General features: G+C 36.8%; 2 protein-coding genes across 2 annotated transcripts in view; one reads left to right on the top strand and one right to left on the bottom strand.

The window, feature by feature from the left end:
• Nucleotides 1–376: 376 nt before the first annotated feature.
• On the top strand, nucleotides 377–751 carry LOC111373445. Its single transcript, XM_022995977.1, has one exon. The coding sequence runs from the start codon at nucleotides 377–379 to the stop codon at nucleotides 749–751; it is 375 nt and encodes a 124-aa protein (XP_022851745.1).
• Nucleotides 752–1,000: 249 nt separating this feature from the next.
• LOC111365638 (putative tRNA (cytidine(32)/guanosine(34)-2'-O)-methyltransferase) overlaps nucleotides 1,001–20,129 on the bottom strand; it is a 21,706-nt gene continuing 2,577 nt past the window's right edge. Inside the window, exons 2-12 of the mRNA XM_022986179.1 lie at nucleotides 17,204–17,366; nucleotides 17,011–17,104; nucleotides 16,770–16,819; nucleotides 16,598–16,647; nucleotides 15,665–15,773; nucleotides 14,573–14,633; nucleotides 14,420–14,472; nucleotides 9,408–9,500; nucleotides 2,785–2,848; nucleotides 1,944–2,051; nucleotides 1,001–1,492 (exon numbers count right to left, since the gene is read on the bottom strand). Of these exons, the coding sequence (XP_022841947.1) occupies nucleotides 1,251–1,492; nucleotides 1,944–2,051; nucleotides 2,785–2,848; nucleotides 9,408–9,500; nucleotides 14,420–14,472; nucleotides 14,573–14,633; nucleotides 15,665–15,773; nucleotides 16,598–16,647; nucleotides 16,770–16,819; nucleotides 17,011–17,104; nucleotides 17,204–17,230 (951 nt within the window). The 5' untranslated portion in view covers nucleotides 17,231–17,366 and the 3' untranslated portion in view covers nucleotides 1,001–1,250. The remainder of the gene's footprint in view (nucleotides 1,493–1,943; nucleotides 2,052–2,784; nucleotides 2,849–9,407; nucleotides 9,501–14,419; nucleotides 14,473–14,572; nucleotides 14,634–15,664; nucleotides 15,774–16,597; nucleotides 16,648–16,769; nucleotides 16,820–17,010; nucleotides 17,105–17,203; nucleotides 17,367–20,129) is intronic.

The following is a 20,129-nucleotide window of genomic DNA, read 5'->3' as shown; positions in this document are numbered from 1 at the left end:
CCAATAATCAAGCCTCCTTTAGGCAAATTTATAAAATGATTTATAAGAGAAATAGTAGTAGATCCCACGAAACGTGCGGTTAAAATTAATGTTCCATTTTGACCGAAATTATAAACCAAGTTATAAATTGGTATCCAAACGGAGGCAAAGATTGTTAAACCTCCTCTTATCTTTTTCCCACTCTATTTTACCTCTCTCTTTCCCTCTCATCAAATCTCCGTAAATACCGCCCTCTACATCACCAATTGGCAATTGCCTCTTCTCTCCATCCCCCCCCCCTCTCTCTCTCTCTCTCTCTCTCTCACAGACCCACACACACAGAACACGGCACCACCTATATCTCTTGCCATTCCTTTGCAGGGTTATGCGAAGAAAAATGAGTAGAAGAGTGAGTTTCAGTTATGATGTCAATGACATGCCAATCATTTACCAAAAGTATGGTGATGGTTCAAAAGCAGATGGAAACAAGAAGAAAGTAAATGAAATATGGAGCTTCGGACATATTAGAAAATCCAAGTTTTCGCTGTCTGGTTTCCTCAGGCGTACCGGAGCAAAGGCCACCAGAGCACTTCGTTGTATGTCTAGTAGAAAGAGGTGTTCACGTAAAGTTTCTTCTGCTTCTTTGGCAAGGTCACATTCATATGCTGAAACACTTGATTCTCAGAGGGTTGAGGCTATAGAGGACTGCATCGAGTTCTTGAATTCTTCATTGTCTTTGCAAAGATCAAATTCTGTCACAAGTTCTTGCTAGAAGTATTTTTATTGAAGGAAGAAAAGGATGTAAATGAAATAGAAATGAATTTGTTGTGTAGATTATAGTCTGTCCAAGAATTCTTGAAATTGAAAAATGGAAACGTAGCAAGATTGAAAGATGTTTTTTCTGTTAGTAATCTATGAGCTCGCCTTGCAATCTAGCAAAACATTCAATGTAATGAATGAGAGATTTCATAACAATTTGGAAGGCCAAATCATTTAGTTGCCACCATGTATGCTAACCACGTGAATGAATGACAGATTTCATATATAAAAAATAATGCCCCCTATTTTTAGTAACGTTTAGTTGCTTTGGGTTTTTTTTTTTTCATTTCAAATGATATAGTCAACAGGAACCCTGCCATCTAGCACACAGAACAAGCAACTTTCATGAAAGTTATTATCCGTCCAAACTCATAATTTGATAACTGAGTACAGAAATACGACTTCAAGTCAAAAACTCAAGAACTTCGAATTTGTCTAATGAACCACCATGCTCAGGGATCAAGGGAGAGTTTTTCTAGACCTTGGACTCCATGACTTGAAGCTTTCTTCATATCAAGAGCTCGCTTATAAGGGGGTGCAATAGGAGGTTGCACAGGATCTAAGCTCTTGTAAGATCCATCTGCAGCTTTAGGAAGTGGATATGAACGATCAGAGTCATACCCGCTGAGATCCCCGCAGGCCAAAAATGGAATATATACTTTGTTAGGACCTTCTAACCACCCACTACTGCAATCTGTCGATAAGGACAAAAAATGAGAACATATTGACATGGTATCATCTTGCAGAATCAGAACTCAAAAGAAGAGGATCAGCGATTATTTTTTAACTGAAGTTGGGGTGATCATTCTGTTAAAATTTCTGAGAATTTCATTTTGCGAGATACAGAGGTTGACGTGAAGGACGAAAATTCCTTCAGTGTATCAAGGAACAGGTCACACTTAGAACTTCCCCCAACCCGTTCATAACATAACATAAAAGGGAAAAACAGTATGCATACCTGCATATAACCATATCTCGAGAAGAAACAGACGTACAGTTAGCACAAGAAATCCTTCCTTTTTTTTCTTTTTTTTTTTGTTTCTTTTTTTGGGATTATGGATAATGAATATTAACTAATAGTCCAAACGGAAATGGGTACTGTTTTTCCTCTTTGAGCCAAAAGCAAGTGTTAGTATCAGGATTACCTAGATCATCTGCACTAGATGGACTTCCAATCTTTTCAAGGAGGCGGTGCAAATCTTTTTCATTAAAACCTTCAGGGGGAGAGTAATTTTCACAGACTGCAAATGCTTCTGCATTACAAAATATGGGAAAAGATTAGGTTTAGAAAATTCTAGATAAACTGTATACTGTATGCTGAACTTTAAAATCTCTTTAAATATTCCAAAACAATCTTTTTAATATGTAAACAAGTGGTAATTCCTTCAGCTACACATTTTCAGCCACCTAGTGGCTGGTGATTTGAATAATGATGCTTACACCGGTATCAAGTTCGGTGAGAAGAGTTAATCCATATATAGCGAGATTAGTAGTTCTAATAAGAAAAATCCTGTAGAATCTTATGGAGTATCATCTTTTCACAGTTGGAGGCCTGTGAGAAGTCAAAAGTCTATTTTTAAGTCTTCTTATGATAATTTACCATAGGAAGCACATGAAATTCTGTTTTTGGAAACTGTCCAAATTCTTTGTTGCAACAATGGTAGAGCCAAATGATTTGTTCCTCCTATCTTACTACTTCAGTAGGTAGGTGGATCATATGCTTTCTCTGTTTGGTTGTTTCCTAAATGATTCCTAACCATGGCGCTGAAAAGGTCTGCAGCAGATAAAACAATTTGAAGATCTAAAAACTTGTCCTTCCTGTTTTTGGAGTGGCATTTGATGGATAAAAAATTAGGAAGCACTCTAAACTGAATGAATCAATCCAAATTCACAGGAATATCCCTAGAGAAGGGAAAATATGACATTGGAAGATCACATAACTTTTAAATAAAGGAGTCTAGAGAAAATGAGGAAAAACATCGGTACCTATGCTTGAATTACGACTGCTTTTTGGTTTGGCAAATGTCACTTCTGTGAAAAATAGTTTCAGCTGCAACAGAGAGGCAAAACACCACCAATTCCACGATCAACTCAAGATTCTGTCTACGTATTAAATGATCTTGATGATGTAGATAAACTACTTTAACATTGTTAATAGAATTAAGTTTACATCACAAAATTAATTATAACACAAGCAAATATTCAAAATAAGAACATGAAAAAGCAGAGATTAACAAATACCATTGTTAGAAGTGAAAATAAGTATCATATGCTTTGAGGTTTACAGTTTTAGCAATACCTTAAGAAAATAAAGCTCGAACTAAATTTACATAAACATCCTCGATTTTTATTGAAGGGTGATAGTTTTCCCATTTCTAATTTCTAGAAATGTTAAACTTTTTGAATTGAGAGGAAATGCTTTTGTTGTTGATAATTGGTGTTATAATGAATATAGAGATAAGAACTGAGTTTGACGTTTTACTCCAATGATTATTAGTTCATCATAATAAAGGAAATACTCAACATTTTCTTCAAATCAAAGACTGCTTGGAACTTTGAAAAACATTATTTGCACTTCAAATCAGAGAGTGTGTTTTATACAGCATTTTATGCAGAAAACGAACAAATTGTCCTAAAAACCTCTAAGAACCAAACAATACTAAACATTATCAACCTGCAAGCAAAATCAAATAGATTAAGTGGACTGGTTTCAAGATAAAGTAGTACCATACTCTAGCTTAGCAATACAGTACCATGTAATCAACTTAGAACTGTCCGAAGGGGCAAAGATCCATTTACTGGATCAAACATTCTAAAGAACTTATACCACGCGTTCACCACTTGTTGGATTTTATGCGCAATATTAAAGAGATGAAAAACGGAAATCAACACAAAAATTTTACATGGTTCAGCGATGTGCCTACGTCCACGAGAGCGAAGCAGAGATTCTTTATTCAATTATAAAAATAGGGTTACAATATATTACTTATACTAACCCTAACCTGGGCCCATAAAAGACTTTAATGCCCGTACAGAAAATACCCCTGTACCGTACCGCGGGGGCCACCCCCAACCCATTCAGCGTCCCTAACAACCAAACAGTGAATTAAACCCGCGCAAGGCCGATGCCGTCGCTCCGCTCCTCTCACTCCACTCCGCTTCGCGCCGGCATCGGCCCATTTGATCCAGAGCCTGTGTTCCACTCTATATGAGCCACATGCATAACAATCTCCACCTTGGCGAATATTCACCCCTTAGGAGAAAAAACATAACATGAAAAAACCACACCATCTAAGGCCAATGGGTTGGGACACATCCTCTCTAACAGCTAGAGATGTCAATCAAGTTCAAGTAATGCTTGAACTTATCCATTGTAATTGGTTTTGTCATCATGTCTGCTGCATTCTCTGAGCTATGTACCTTCTCTAACAACACCTGAAGTAACCAACTCTCTTATCTTATGAAATCTCACATCAATATGCTTGGTTCTTGCATGATAAATCTGATTCTTAGCTAAGAAGATGGCGCTCTGACTATCACAGTACAACTTCATTCCATCTTGCTTGATCCCAAATTCCCTGACAAGCCCTTTCAACCACAATAATTCCTTGGCTGCCTCAGTTGCCGCCATGTACTATGCTTCAGTTGTAGATAATGCCACAAGTGATTGCACCATTGACCTCCAACATATGGGCCCACCTGCGAGTGTGAAAACATAACCTGTATAGGACCTTCTGTCATCCAACTCTCCTGCATAATCTGCATCTACATATCCTTGAACTGAAATATCACCGTGTTGTCTCTCAAACATGATCCCGCACTCCATTGTACCTTTCAAGTACTTGAAAATCCACTTTACAGCTCTCCAATGCTCTCTACCAGGATTAGCCATATACTTACTAAACACACTGACTGCATGTGCTAAATCTGGTTTGGTACACACCATTGCATACATCAAACATCCAACTGCGCTGGCATAAGGTACCTTTGACATCTCTGCAACATCTTCTTCACTCTTTGGGCACTGATTATTACACAATCTGAAGTGATTTGCAAGTGGTGTGGCAACTGATTTTGCATCTGACATGCTAAACCTCTCTAACACTTTCTTCAAATAGTTTTTCTGAGACACCCATAATTTTCTGGCTTTCCTATCTCTGTTGATCTCCATGCCAAGAATTTTCTTAGCCAGTCCCAAGTCTTTCATATCAAACTTACTGCTCAACAAAGATTTCAATTTGTCTACCTCATCCATGTTCTTGGTAGCAATTAACATGTCGTCCACATACAACATCAAGAAAATATATGAGTTATCCTCAAGAACTCTGTAGTATACGCAACAATCATACTCACAACGACTGTAGCCAATCTGAATCATATGAGAGTCGAACTTCTTGTACCATTGCCGTGGAGACTGCTTAAACCCGTATAAAGACTTCTTCAGTTTACACACAAGATTCTCTGTTCCTAATTCCATAAACCCTTCTGGCTGCTCCATGAAAATCTGTTCCTCCAAATCACCGTGAAGGAAAGCAGTCTTCACATCTAGCTGCTCTAACTCCAAATCAAAATTAGCTACCATTGCCAAAACAATCCTGATGGAAGTGTGTGTGACGACTGGAGAGAAAATTTCATCATAATCTACTCCCTTCCTCTGTGAGTATCCCTTTGCTACTAATCGAGTCTTGTATCTTTCTCCTTCCTTTTCTGGCATTGCTTCTTTCTTTCTATACACCCACTTACACCCTATCTGTTTCTTCCCCTCTGAAAGCTCCACCAAATCCCAAGTATCATTTTTATGCAGTGACTCAATTTCCTCCGTCATAGCCTCTATCCATTTACCTTTCTCCTGACTACCAATGGCATCCTGAAAAGTTATAGGATCGCTATTGCTGGTAATGAGTGCATAAGAAACCGAATCCTCAAATCCATACTTTGCTGGTGGTTTGGTAGTGCGACGTGGTCTATCTAAGGCAACACTATGATACTGCTACACCTCTGACCTAGAACTATCTGCTCCCTGAGCATTAATTTCTCTATTTACATTGTCTAGCTCTACTTGCACCACTTGGCTCTTACCTCTGCCCTCGTCTAAATTTAGCTTCTCTTTATCTGTAGAAGCTTTAAGCATGAATGCTTCATCAAATACTGCATCCCTACTTATCACCATCTTCCTTGCTTCTAGATCCCAAAACTTGTATCCCTTTATACCTTTAACATAGCCCAGAAAAATACATTTTCTTGATTTCGGATCAAGTTTGGATCGCTGATCACTAGATACATGCACATACGCCGAACAACCAAATACTCTCAATTCAGAATAATCAACTTCATTTCCTGTCCAAACTTCCTCTGCAACTTTCCCATCTAGTGCTACTCGTGGTGATTTGTTTATGACATAACATGCAATGTTCACTGCTTCTGCCCAAAAACTCTTCGAGAGCCCTGCATTCAACCTCAAACATCTTGCCCGTTCTGCAATTGTTCTGTTCATCCTTTCCGCAAAACCATTCTGTTGCGGTGTCGTGCGAACTGTATAGTGCCGCCGAATACCATGCTCCTCACAAAATCTCAGAAAATGTGAATCTATATACTCTGTACCGTTATCTGTCCTCAGATACTTAATTTTTCTGCCCATCTGGTTCTCTACTTCTGCTTTCCATAATTTGAACTTGGCAAAGGCTTCAGACTTGTGCTTCATGAAATATACCCAAACTTTTCTAGAGAAGTCATCAATGAAAATAATAAAATACTGAGATCCACCTTTGGACAACTCCCTCACTGGTCCCCAAACATCTGAGTGCACGTAATCAAGAATTCCCTCTGTCTTGTGCTTTCCCATCTTGAACTGTACTCTGGACTGTTTTCCAAGTACACAGAACTTGCAGAAATTCAGCTTGCATGATTTTACCCCCTTCAACAAATTCCTCTTGTGAAGTTCAACCATGCCACGTTCTCCTATATGCCCCAGTCACATATGCCATAGAAGAGTGTCATCTGACTCAGATTCTGCTGTAGCAACTCCACCTACAACTGTATCCCCAAATAGTTTGTAGATATTCCCTACTAATTTCTGACCCTTCATCACAATCATAGCCCCTTTCTTCACTGTTAGAGCCCCACACTCTGACTTATAAGAGTAACCATTTGTGTCTAAAGTGCCTAAAGAAATTAAATTCTTTTTCAACTCAGGTACATGCCTAACATTTTCCAAGGTCCTTATCACACCATCGAACATTTTAAATTTTATGGACCCCATTCCAATGACCTTACATGATGCATCATTACCCATCAGAACAGATCCAAAATTTCCAGAACGATATGAATGAAACCAATCTCGATAAGGACACATGTGATATGAACAGGCTGAATCAAGTACCCAATAGTCATTTAATTTTACAGAATTACCTGCAGAGACTGATAACATATCTCCATCTCCATCTCCATCTCCAGAATCCGAGTCTCCTTCTGCAACACTAGCTGAGTTTGATGACCCATCACCTTTCCTTTCATCATTCTACTTCTTATTAGGACAGTCTCTCTTAAAGTGGCCCATCTGATGGCATTTGTAGCACTTTACGTTTTTCTTATTTTGATTTCTAGATTTTGATTTTGTGTTCCCTCTAAAAGAAACACCTCTGTCCTTCCTTCTCCCACGATCCTGGTAGCCCTTTACGATCAACCCTTCACCCTGTGAAGTTTCACAAGTACGCAGTTTTCACTAGTTGTAGGCTAACAGGGCTGATGTGACTTCCTCCAATTTAAGAGTCTCTTTACCCCACGTCAACGTGGTCACCAGATGGTCGTACGAAGGAGGCAGTGAACACAACAAAATCATTGCCTTGTCTTCATCATCAAACTTGATTTCAAGTCATAATAGATCGCGGATGATTTGATTGAACACATTGGTGTGTTGAATCAGATCCGTACCCTCCAACATCTTCAGCCCGTACAACCACTGCTTTAGATGCAGCTTGTTCGTGAGAGACTTCGACATATAACGATTCTCCAATTTCTCCCAAACCTCTGCCGGAGACTCAACGTCCATTATATGATACATGATTTCGTCCGCCAAACAAAGCCGAATTGTACCAACTGCTCGCGCCTCGAGCTCTTCCCAATCGGCATCTGACGTACCCTCTGGTTTCTTCCCAGATAGTGCCTTCATCATCCCTTGCTGCGCTAACAAATCCTTCACCCTTCGCTGCCATAATCCGAAGTTCCCAGATCCGTCAAACTTCATCACATCAAATTTTGCAATCGAAGAACTCGCCATGTGAGCCTGGCTCTGATGCCAGTTGTTGAATTTTATGCACAATATTAATGAGATGAAAAAGGGAAATCAACACAAGAATTTTACGTGGTTCGGCGATGTGCCTACGTCCATGAGAGCGAAGCGAAGATTTCTTTATTCAATTATAAAAATAGGGTTACAACATATTATTTATACTAACCCTAGCCTGGGCCCATAAAAGACTTTAAGGCCCGTACAGAAAATACCCCTGTACCGTACCGCGCCAACCCATTCAGCGTCCCTAACAACCAGACAATGAATTAAACCCGCGCAAGGCCGATGCCGTCGCTCCGCTTCGCGCAGGCATCGGCCTATTTGATTCAGGGCCTGTGTTCCACTCTATATGAGCCACATGCACAACACCACTAGACAAAGAAATGACTTTATTCAAACATTTTCTTGTATGAATTTCAACTTGTGTCACTAAAGAATAATTTTCTGCAGCGATATCAGTTCGACATCTTTTGTTCTTCCACAGCAAAAAGAGAGGGGTTTCTCAAATTCTGATTATTATTAGCTGCAAGGTAGAATGATCGTAATTTTTACGCCGATCGGTGGAGAGGACTTGCAGATCAGATCGAGGATCGAAAGATCCTACTAAAATAATTATATCTTAAATATCGAAAAAATAATAAAAAAAGGTCTAAGAACATCGTATCAACTACAAGTCCATGATTTACCAAAAGGGACCATAATAGTGTCCTTCTCAAATTTGAGTGATGAACATATGTGCGAGGCAAGACTGTGAGAGTTGACGCTAAATCACTTTGGATTTGAGTTAGGGATTTTACGTTTTTGTTTGACGTTCTTTATTTTATTCTTTCTACCTTTTTGATTTAGACTATATTATGTTACTTAATCAAAAGAAACCAGCCTTTCAGTGAAATAAGGAAGCTCATCGCCCTAGCCCAATTTATTGCATTTAGGATCATACAATCCTAGTGATTCGAACCGATACTAATAGCGATTCTAGAAGATCGCAATTCTAGAGCCCATCCAAATCGTTTTGGTCATTTCGGATCATAGGATCCTACGTACCACAATTTAACAACCTTGATTAGCTGCTAATATAAAAATTATATAGTCCTGTGCATTGATTTTATGTTCACACATAAAACTATGCCTCAAGTGTATATAATGCCATGAATTACTGTATATCCTGAAAATGGAAAAACTTTACCCAAATTTCACACTAGTACGCTAAAATGGAAATTGAGTACCTGAAATGAGACTAAATGTTATTTATAATTAACAAAAGTGAGTAAATGACCTGAAATAATTCCAATTATTGCTGGTTTAGACAGCATCAACAAACCTGATAGTAAAGAAGACTGGTATCTTTTCCTCGAAATATCTTAGCAATAAACTTTCCACCTCTCTTTAGTATGTGTGAAACTATTGTTAATCCCTGCAAACACGTTTAGCCATAATCTAAATAAGTGTGAAAAAATATGCTATGAAAAAGAAATGATAAATGGAACAAAATACTTGGCATGAAAATATGATTTGATTAGTGATCTATTTACCCTATCAGCCCACAAGCAACATGATATGATTGTCACAGAATATAGTGTGCAAGGAAGGAATCAAGAAAATGTGCACACAAAAGAGATTAGACTTTTTGTCCTTCACCAAATTCATTCAGTTGTCACTTTCAAGCAACATGACATTTGCAGCTGCAGGAGCTGTCAAGTAAGAGAGAACATCTCAGTAATTGGAAGGAAAAGGAGGGCTTTGATCCATTATGATTCAGTTTCTTGGACAGAGCCTAGGTCGCCTAGCATAAGCCCCCTGACAGAGAGTATGGATTACTATGTGATGCAGAATCAGTTGAAGTATTCCAGCAGAGAACTTATAAGCAGCAGTAAAGAAGAAGATAACCACAGCAGAAAGAAGAAGCAGGGAAGAAAAGAAGAAGACAGCAAGAAAGAAGGGGACAAACTGAAGAGGAAGGAGAAGAATACTAGAGGGAGAAGAAGCAGAGGAAGAGAACAATCCAAGCAATTCAATCTTCAATTCATTCCATCATGGTCTATCATCTTTGGAAAAGCAATACAAACATATAAATAACAAAATTAAACCTAATGGTTATGGGGCTTGGGCCAGCCCATCAATACAAGCTCAATGAAATAAAACATAAGTAAATGGTCCACAAGAAAATATGATGGTCCAAACAAGTGACATCCTCATCAACTCTCCCGGAGTGGAAGAAAAACTCGACTCCGTCGAGTGGTTGAACTATCATGGAGGATGATCTTTCTGACAAACCAAATATCGGATCTCAACAAATGATGACAACGTCATTTGCAAATTATCCCCAAGCATAAGATCTGACCAAGGTTATCTGGGAAAAAGGAAAATCTTGCTGACTCTTATAAAGTTCCAATGAATCTGGATCACACTGTTGAAGTCTCTTTCTAGGAATCCATGTATCATTAGAATCAAGTCGATCCACCCAACAAATAAGAAAGCACTGAATCTCTCTATCATTGGTCAACACAATCTGATCATCTAAAATAACATCAATCTTATCTTTGTATGCTATGAAGTCTCTTTCTGGGGATCCATGTATCATTAGAATCAAGTCGATCGACCCAACGAACAAAAAAGTACTGAATTTGTCTATCATTGATTAACACAATCTGATTATCTAAAATAACATCAATCTTATCATTGTGTGCTATGATAGATGGTATTAGAGTAGACATAGCAAAAGATTCAGTGTAGGAATTTCCATGTGGGGGTAGAAAATGGTCATCAAATGGGTTAAAATAGCCTTTGTAAGCAATGAAGTCCTTAATAGTTAAAATAGTGGTGACCAAAATATGATAAAAGTTCAATGACACATGTATTTGAATCAATATGCTTTAAAATTTCATATGGACTAGCACTATAAGTTCGCAATAAAACATAATCCCCAATATTAAATTCAAAATTTCGCTTATGCAAATCAACTTGAAGTTTATATAATGCATTACTTGTTTCAAGTTGTTTATTGATCTCAATATGCAAGCTATGACGATGTGATAAAACTACCTCAACTGACCACATTAGCATGTGGGGACATGGGAATAAGGTCTAAAGTTTTCCTAGATTCGTAACCATAAATAACTTCAAAGGGAACTTGTACTTATAGACTGATTCACAAAATTGTTATAAGTAATTTGCACTGTTGGGGGGACCAAATCTCAATTCCTAAGATTTTCCTTGAAAATGGCATGATTACACAAATCATCGGTACCTTTGGGTTGGATAAGAGTATGAAACAACATTTGACTGAGAGATATTGGGAACAAAGGATACAATACCTAGGTTCATGGGAAAAGTCCAAATACTATCTAAGGAGGTGTATACTCACTATCATCCAAGTCATCAAATTCTTCAAGTTTAGGTCGCTTATCTATTATATTCTTTCGTTCTTCAATGACTAAAGCTCGACTATGACATTCAGAAGAGACGTGGTCAAAGTCCTTACAGTTGAAACACTGCAAGTGAGAAGAAGCCCCTGGAATTTCAGAAAATTTACTCTCATTTTCCTACAAAGGAGGAACATTAGACAGGAAAGATCTTTTGATAGACTTAAGAGGAGACAGCGATGACGAGATCGGTGGACGATGATGATCGCGATTTTCATATGGAGTATTAATAAATAACTCGTAATCTTGAGCCAAAGAGTAAGCGTGATCAAAAGTAGTGACACCTCGAAGGAAAAGCTCACGCCTAAGTTCATTTGATCTTGTATAAACCTACTCAAAGTCGGGCCTCATCTTCAATGACATGTCATTTCATTTGAAATTCCTTAAATTGAACAATATACTTAGTCACTAACTGATTACCTTGTTTAAGGACAGTCCATTGAGTAAAAACTTCAAAATCTAAGCAACTCCCAAAAGTAGGAGTCTTTCTAAAGAAACTCTCCTCATGACGAGGAAGGGAATGAGTACCATGACGGTCATAGGCTCGTTCTCATCCACGAACTTGATCCCTATCACTATGATCATATCGATAATATTTTTGATCTCCTCGCCAATGATGATAATGTATATTATGGGATACTTCAAAATTATCAACATCGATCGAATGATGAATTTGCTTAAAATTGTTCAAATTAGCAGAAGGCCTTACTCTCTTCAAGAATAGTAGTCATTTGGGTTTGTTTAGCTGTTATTTGTCGGGTGAGTGCATCAAATTATGAAGGTTCCATGTTTAGGTACTGAAACTAGAAGTGACAAGACTACCAGTCGACCACCATGCATGCCCTATATTTACAACTAAATGGCGTGCAATAAAGAGATCAATGAACAATAAGTGCAAGCAATAGAAAATAACTTCAGCCTTTTTTTAATTTTAAATTTTGGGATTAAATAAATTCAAATACGGTAAGCTAATACTGCTGATATATGTAAAATAGCAAAGCAAGAGTCAAATACTAGTCAAAACCTAATCACGTAAAAAAAATGAGGTAAAAGTAGAATTTAACAAAGTTAATGGACCCAATTACGTGAGTTTAGGTACAAACTGGAATAAAAGCAGCAAGCATAAATATTCATGCAATTCTAAAACGAAACAGTAATATAAACCAAGAAAAAAAATCAGTAACTTCTCTTTCGTTCATTGAAGTAACTGTGTCAAATCAACAGGAATAAAAAGAGGTATCTGCAAATAATAGAAGATACATTTTCTTTTCACTTTTTTTCACCCTTTTTTCCACCCTTCTTTTGTTTCTTTTCTTTTTTTTTTTTCCTTTTCTTTTCTCTACCTTTTTTTTTCAAATAACAAAAATCAAACTAAATACTTCAAACACGAAAACCTCTAGAAGCATTTGAAAAATAGAGGCATGCATATAACCCACAAGCAACCTGCTTAACCTTCAAATGTACAAAGTTGTATTCTCTCAAATACGATAGTGAGGTGTCTGGCAAGGAGGAGTGACTAGCGGTGAAGGTTTAAGGTTGGCGCTATGTGGGGAGCTGATTTTGTGGTGGCGGCAGAAGGGACGAGGAACACCAGCATTGGTTGCTATCTTCTTCAGCAAATCGATAATTGTGCAGGCTATGATGGTTTTTGTGAGTTGTGCTAGATCAGATTTTGGGTTTCGGTGGGTGAGTTGTAAAGGCGATGGTGGGTTGCAGTGTAAGATGCAGCGGCAGTGGAGAGAGAGGGTCGACGGCTGGAATTTTGTGAGCGATGTGAGTTGGTGGACATTTTTGTGTTGGGCCAGATTAGGGTTATTGTTGGGCCTGTGCGATGGGATTGGATTGGGCTATTAGTAGTGGTAGTCGGCTGTTGGTATGGTGTATTTTGTGGTTTATTGGAATTAGACAGTTATTGTGAAGTTACCGGCAGTTACTGTCTTTGGGCTTAAGGTTTAGATAGTGGGCTGTAGTGGTAGTTGGTGCAATCGGTGATTTGAAGCAGCTGGCCTGAACTCATTTTGTATCTCAATTTCAAACCTCTCTCCCAAATATGAAATTGAAGGAAAATAGGTTTTGGATGAGAGTAGACGACTGCAGACGGTGGTAGATTTGTGAAGATGACAGTGCAAAATTTCGGGATGAGCTTTAAGCTGATGAACAACCTGCTGCCTCACAAAATTGATGGTCAGAGGTTGATGTAGTGAACTAGTACCCAGGTTTTGACTTTGATACCACTTTGACGTAGAATCAGTTGAAGTATTCAATCAAAGAACTTATAAAAAGCAGTAGATAAGAAGATAAACAATAGAGAAGAAGACAAGTAAGAAAGGAGGGGAGAAACTGGAGAGAAAAGAGAAGAAACCAGAGAAGAATACTAGAGGGAGAAGAAGCAGAGGAAGAGAACAAGCCAAGCAATTCATTCCATCATTGTCTATCGTCTTTGGAAAACCAACACAAATATATAAATAACAAAATTAAACCTAATGGTTATGGGGGCTTGGGCCTGCCCATTAATACAAGCCCAATGAAATAAAACATAAGTAAATGGTCCACAAGAAAATATGATGGTCTAAACAAGTGATGTCAACATCACTATGTCTCAAAAATGTGTCTTGCTTAGGTTGAAGGAAATGAAAGTATAGTTGCTGTTCCAGTAGAGTAGTACCAGACATTTACCCCATTTCCCTCCTAAGTAAGTGGTCATGCTGGAGACATAAAGAGTCATGGATAATTTTGGATGAGATCTTATGGGTGAAAGATGACATGAAAAGTAAAACAGCACAAATATGATGCATGTGCACATGCACACATGTGAATCAGTGATCTACTATAATATAGTCCTAACTAAAAACATTTACAAATTTTCCCTTGTGATAGGGAGATTCGCAAACAAAGAATTTAAATTACTAACCGCCAATATGAGTTGGGATTGAACAAATTCATCCATGTCATGGAGGCCAGTTACTGCAGGACACAAGGATAGAATGTTTATATACATGGATCAAATTATAGACACAAGAATAATAGAGTGGGACCATATAACTTCACATGGTTTTTCACTAACCATCAGGAGCTCCATCACATACAACTAGGTCAGCCTTGCATCCATCAAAATGCCGAATAACCTGAGAAAGCAGAAAGGATGCTTTACTTACATGTCACTGGTAAAAGATCATAAAGTGGGAATTCATATATATATTGCTTATATTAACAAACCTCAATAACACCCTGGAAATAATAAAACATCAAAAGTGGAATTTAAAATATAAAAGTAAAAATGAAACACAATTGACAGGAAGAAGAAAATCTGATGACACAGAAATCCACCCTGGTACTTAACATCTTAGAAGCAGATAAGTGATCTTACCGGCTCAAATCCCAATATGATCCATAAAAAGTGATACAGAGGAGCAAAATGTGGTGCATTTATTTAGATATTCTTATTCTAAGGAAAAAGGCTCTCCTCTCTCCCCCATTTGATCACACATATATAATATTGTACATCCTTACTAATATTTTTCTTGCTTTTTTTCCCCTCCATTGGCATGAGAATCTTTAGGGTGTTTCTTTACTGCATCCAATCTCCACTAGCAAGCTGCAAACTTCAAAATTGTCTCCAAAGTTCCAACTAACATTCAAATATGATTTCTGATTGCATTTGAAATAATGGTTTATCACAGGTTCAGGGGACATACGCAAATAACCATACATGTACCGATATACATACATTCATTAACACGCAATACAGCACAGTCAAGTCGCTATTATTTTTCTTGGGCTGCATAGCGAGCATATGAACTTCAAGGTTAAATTCAACATAAATTAAAATTAGATAAAATCTCTTACCCATATGTCAGATTTTAGTTTTTAGTTTTCCTTCAGATAGGATTCTTTGTAAGGAAGGAAGGACCTTATCTAGAAAATGCAATTCTCTGTTTTGGTTTTTAGTCATCGAGAATTTTTCTCTCTATATTCTTTCTTACATCTCTGAACTTCTGGAACCAGACTATAATCTCTCCCAAAAACGTACTTTTGTTGTTTTACTGGTAAGCGGGTAGGGGTCTATGCCATACCTCACCTCGAAACAGGTGATATTCAACAAAAAAGGGAAAAAGAAAAACTTGTGAACACAGACAGATGAGTAAACAGTTCTTACCACTTCAGCTGTCCGGGCATTTGTTATATCCCCTTGCACTTGAATGACACCTTCTATAGGAGCCATAGGCTGCAAGTCAATAGCCACAATGAGTGGCAAATCAGCATCCCTGCAAATTTTTAATTCAAATCCTCTGGACTGTTAAATTTGTCAAAGTGATGAGGATGACATGCTTAGGTTTCTATGATATGAAATAATGAGATCATGAATGCGTATCACAGCGAAGAGAAGAAATGAAAGATAGAAAACGTCATCTCAGATAAGTAAATGAGATGGTGCAGCTTCACTTTATAGCAAGAGTTACGCTTATGCAGATCATTGCAAAGAAATAATTACTTCAAAAAACCTCAACTCCCATAGCGACAGCATCAATATTATAATCACTAGCCTTGAACTCAAAGCTTATAGCCAAATCCTTTCCGATGACAACTTGAAATCAATGCAACACAATAACATTGCTAAGAGCAGGGGAATAGTATTAAGAGAAAATGTTCCAAGGATTGACTTCCTTTTCACATTACTCAGTAACTGCATCATAAAACATAACAAGAAATTCCATGCAGCTTTAGAAACTCTTTAATAAAATTATTTGTATTAAAGCCATGTATTTCTTCAATTTTCAGACACTTCTATTAATGGAGCTTTTAGACAATATATTTACCAATTCCAGAATAAAATCTAATTGGACAAGATTTGGTGACTAATGCAATGACACCTGGGATGCCATATTCACACCTGCATCAGTTATTTGTACTGAAGTTATTGAATAATCTGGTAAAGACAATTGAGGATTCATGGAATTGTTAGAACTGAACATTGAGGAACAAATAGTTAAAATAACACTAAAGCAAAGAAATTCAGCAAAGGCATACTTAACATGGTAAAAATTGTTACTTGCTACAAGAAAACACAGGTCTAACTACCAAAACATACTTGGGATCAGGTGACAGCTTTGCTGGGAGATAAAGCTTTCGACTCAAAACCTACATGGAATATATAAGTTATTAAACTCAGTTAGATGCAATGCATGTGACTACCTTGAAGAGTTTTAAGGATGTGTAAGTAAATATGTAAAGGTAATAATGAATCCCCAAATGGCAGATACCTGACTCCAGCTACCAGGCGCTGCACATAAATCCACCACACGCTTTACTCCTGCAACATTAGGTTACGTTATCAAATGGCAGTTGATAACTTTTCACTGCATCACATATCAATAATAGATAACTGCAGCCGAAAGGGAAATAAATGAAACTTTTTGCTTAAACTGCACAAAGATAATATCCTATGAAATGGAGGAGCCCAAAAAAGAATTAGTACATATCAATGTACACATCTTAACGTACCTTCAAATATGTTAAATTCCTCATCTATCTGAAGCAGTTTGAAGGCACTTCGAGCACGCCAGCCTTCCTCTTTAGCCTTCCTGTAGTAGATATCCTGTAAAATCAATCAATCCATTTCAGGCATTTTGATTTAGTGCCAGTCCAGATAAAATAAAAGAAGTTTTCACATGCAATTGGAGCAGAGCAAGTGTACCCTTTTATCTCTCGATGCTTTTCCCATAAGTTGAGTTGAACTTCCACCAAATGAGATGAAACTCCCCAAAAAAATTAACCTTTGAAACAGGCTAATTCTGAGCTCGCGAGCATAATCCTGAGACTGAAGCAAAATCTTGAGCCCCAAAACCTCCTCGTGATTGCTGTTTTACAAAGCAGAAGCATGGCAATGAATAACACAAAACAAATGAAAAATACATCAGAAAATATCCTAAGAGACGTCACCGTAATATTATCACACTTTAACAGAGGGCATTTTCTTTGGAAAGATGCATGCTTTATTATAAGATTGTGACATTACTTTCTAACTCAACAATTACTTCAAACACCTTGTGTGCATTTCTGCAGCCTGATCACACACTCTCACACATACAGATATACATATATAAATATAAATACATGCATATAGATAGATTACATCCCAACCCCAAGATACATGTGCTCGCACCATAGCACACACTGGCCAGGAATCTGGGGGCTTGATAACTGTGATTACTTGAATTTTATTTTTATTTTTATTTTTCCCCCTTGTAGGCTACTTGTATAGTTTCTTACTTCTATGTTAATTAGTGTTTGGCAACAAAGAATATAAGCCAGATTTGTAGCACGGACACTCTAACTAGGTAGCGTGTCCATGTCCGACACGTATCAATACCGACATTCTTCAGACACTCTACAAGAATCATTTTTCTTTCTTACTATAGTTATTATATATTTTTAACTCAAAATTATTAGTAAATAACAAATAAACACACATATTTAAAAATTTCAACAAGAAAAATCAATAATAAGTATAGAAATAATTTTATACTACATAAATGAAAAATTTTAAAGAATTTAATTAACGTGTCGACGACGTGTCATGTACTTTTTGAAAAAATATCAGTCGACGTATCTAACATGTATCGTGCCAGACAGACGTATCCGTATTGGTGCATCACAGTAAGCCAGATTCAAGTATGTGAAAACTTTAAAAAGTAAGGGCATTTGGTTTGTGCTTCAGTTTTTTGTTTTGAATTCATTTTCAATTTTCTTTTAGGGGTCAATTTTAAGATTTCTAAAAATGCTTGATTTGACATTCTTAAAAACTGTTTTTCGAAACACAAAAACTAGAAAACGGGTTTGATTTAAAAAATTTAGAAATTATTTTATGGCATTTTATTCAATTAATTTGACTATTTAGTAAACTGAGAATTATTATTGTCTGTATCAATAATCATTTATTATACTACTCCAACAAATGTAATTATCATATTTATTAAAAGTACAACTATTATCAAAATCCAACCCATCGATTAAAATTAAACCAGCAAGTTTTGAAAATTACAAAAGTTCTTAATTAACATCTGAAAAGAACACAATCCTACACTAGGAGTTCACAATACACAACCCGGCTAATCAAATAAGTAAATCAAAGAAGTTCCAAGATAGACTATTTCCTAATTTCTGGCATCATCACAAATGTCATCCTAAAATCGGGATCCGCCTTTATTGCTTTCATATAAACCTCATTAGACACCCCTTCCATGTTGTTTGAGATGTTCAGGCCTGTGCCAAGTATATTCAGTATATACACAGAAAGCTTCACCACATATCAACAGAAAGCTTCTTAGTTACATACTATAATATAAACGGAAAGCTGGAGAAATTCTACAAGAACATATATAATATTTTGTCTCTTTTCACTCTCTCTTTTTTCTTTGGGCACATGATAAAATTTGGCCAATAGGTGTTGTGTGATAGTGGGGAAGGAAATTGATCTCGCAACATTCAAAGAATATATTTTTTGGGTAATACTCACTCGTACTAAACCAAAATTTAACCAGCTGATAGCATCACCCGACTTGTTATTTAACTGGGTGTAGTTAATCCAAGATCTACGTCTAAGGGGTTTATGAATTTCAAATCATCACTAATCTTAACTATCTGTGTTCCAGAAGTACCAGTAGAACACAGTAACTATTATCTTCCACCCTCTTTAAGGTGAAAGGAACAACCGAACAAGTGACTCAAAACTCAGTGAAATTGAAGGAATTTCCATGTTCTCCTCTTTGACCCAAGGTCCAAAAAATTATGTCCCTATCACCACTGGAAAAAGAAAAAAAAAAAAAAAAAAAAAAAAAAAACATATCTCAAATAGATGGAATACCTAGCCCTGTTTGATACCCATTAAAAGTGTTTTTTTTTTTAAAAAGAAAATGATTTTCCGAATAGTGATCTTTTGGTGAATGTGTGGTTAAAAAGTAGAAAAAAATTAGGTTTACATATAAAATATTTTATTATGAAAATGTGTGGTTGAAAATAAGTTTTAGGAAAAAAGAGTTATTGGAGAATGGTAAATAATCATGGGATTATACTCAAAATAGGTCAGGTGATGCTCTTTGTTTCCATACTTACAAAGGATAAGAAACTCTTAACAAAGTGAAAGAAGTGATCTCCAAGATGAAGTAACACAAACAAGATACCAAATTCAACGGGGATGTGTTTTGAACTTTGAAACGAAAATATCCACAATTAATTAAAATGCAGTAACAAATGTTGAAATTCAACATAATCTCCATTGTAATAACAGCAAAGATGCATATTAATATGTAAATATAAACTCAGTTTTCTTAGGCACACAGAACAAGAACCATCTCCAAAATCTACTATAAAATTTTCTTCAAATGACTATACCTCAAACAAAACCTCAACATTTTACTTAATAATACCCACAATAAATTGAAACTTCACAATCACCAATACCCCAATCCACTCACATATCAATCGCAAATTCAAACAAGCAATCACCTAGATGATGCCTCTTGCACAGGCGGAATCGTTGGAGACAGCAAGCGAGGGACTTGAGAGTAATGGATGATGAATTCCTAGAATTAACAGAGAGAAGGTAAAACGATTTGAGTGTC

Source organism: Olea europaea, chromosome 2, assembly GCF_002742605.1.
Source record: "Olea europaea var. sylvestris chromosome 2, O_europaea_v1, whole genome shotgun sequence".
NCBI lineage: Eukaryota > Viridiplantae > Streptophyta > Magnoliopsida > Lamiales > Oleaceae > Olea > Olea europaea.
Note: the sequence above shows the minus strand (reverse complement) of the source record. Positions and strands in the feature narration are given on the sequence as shown.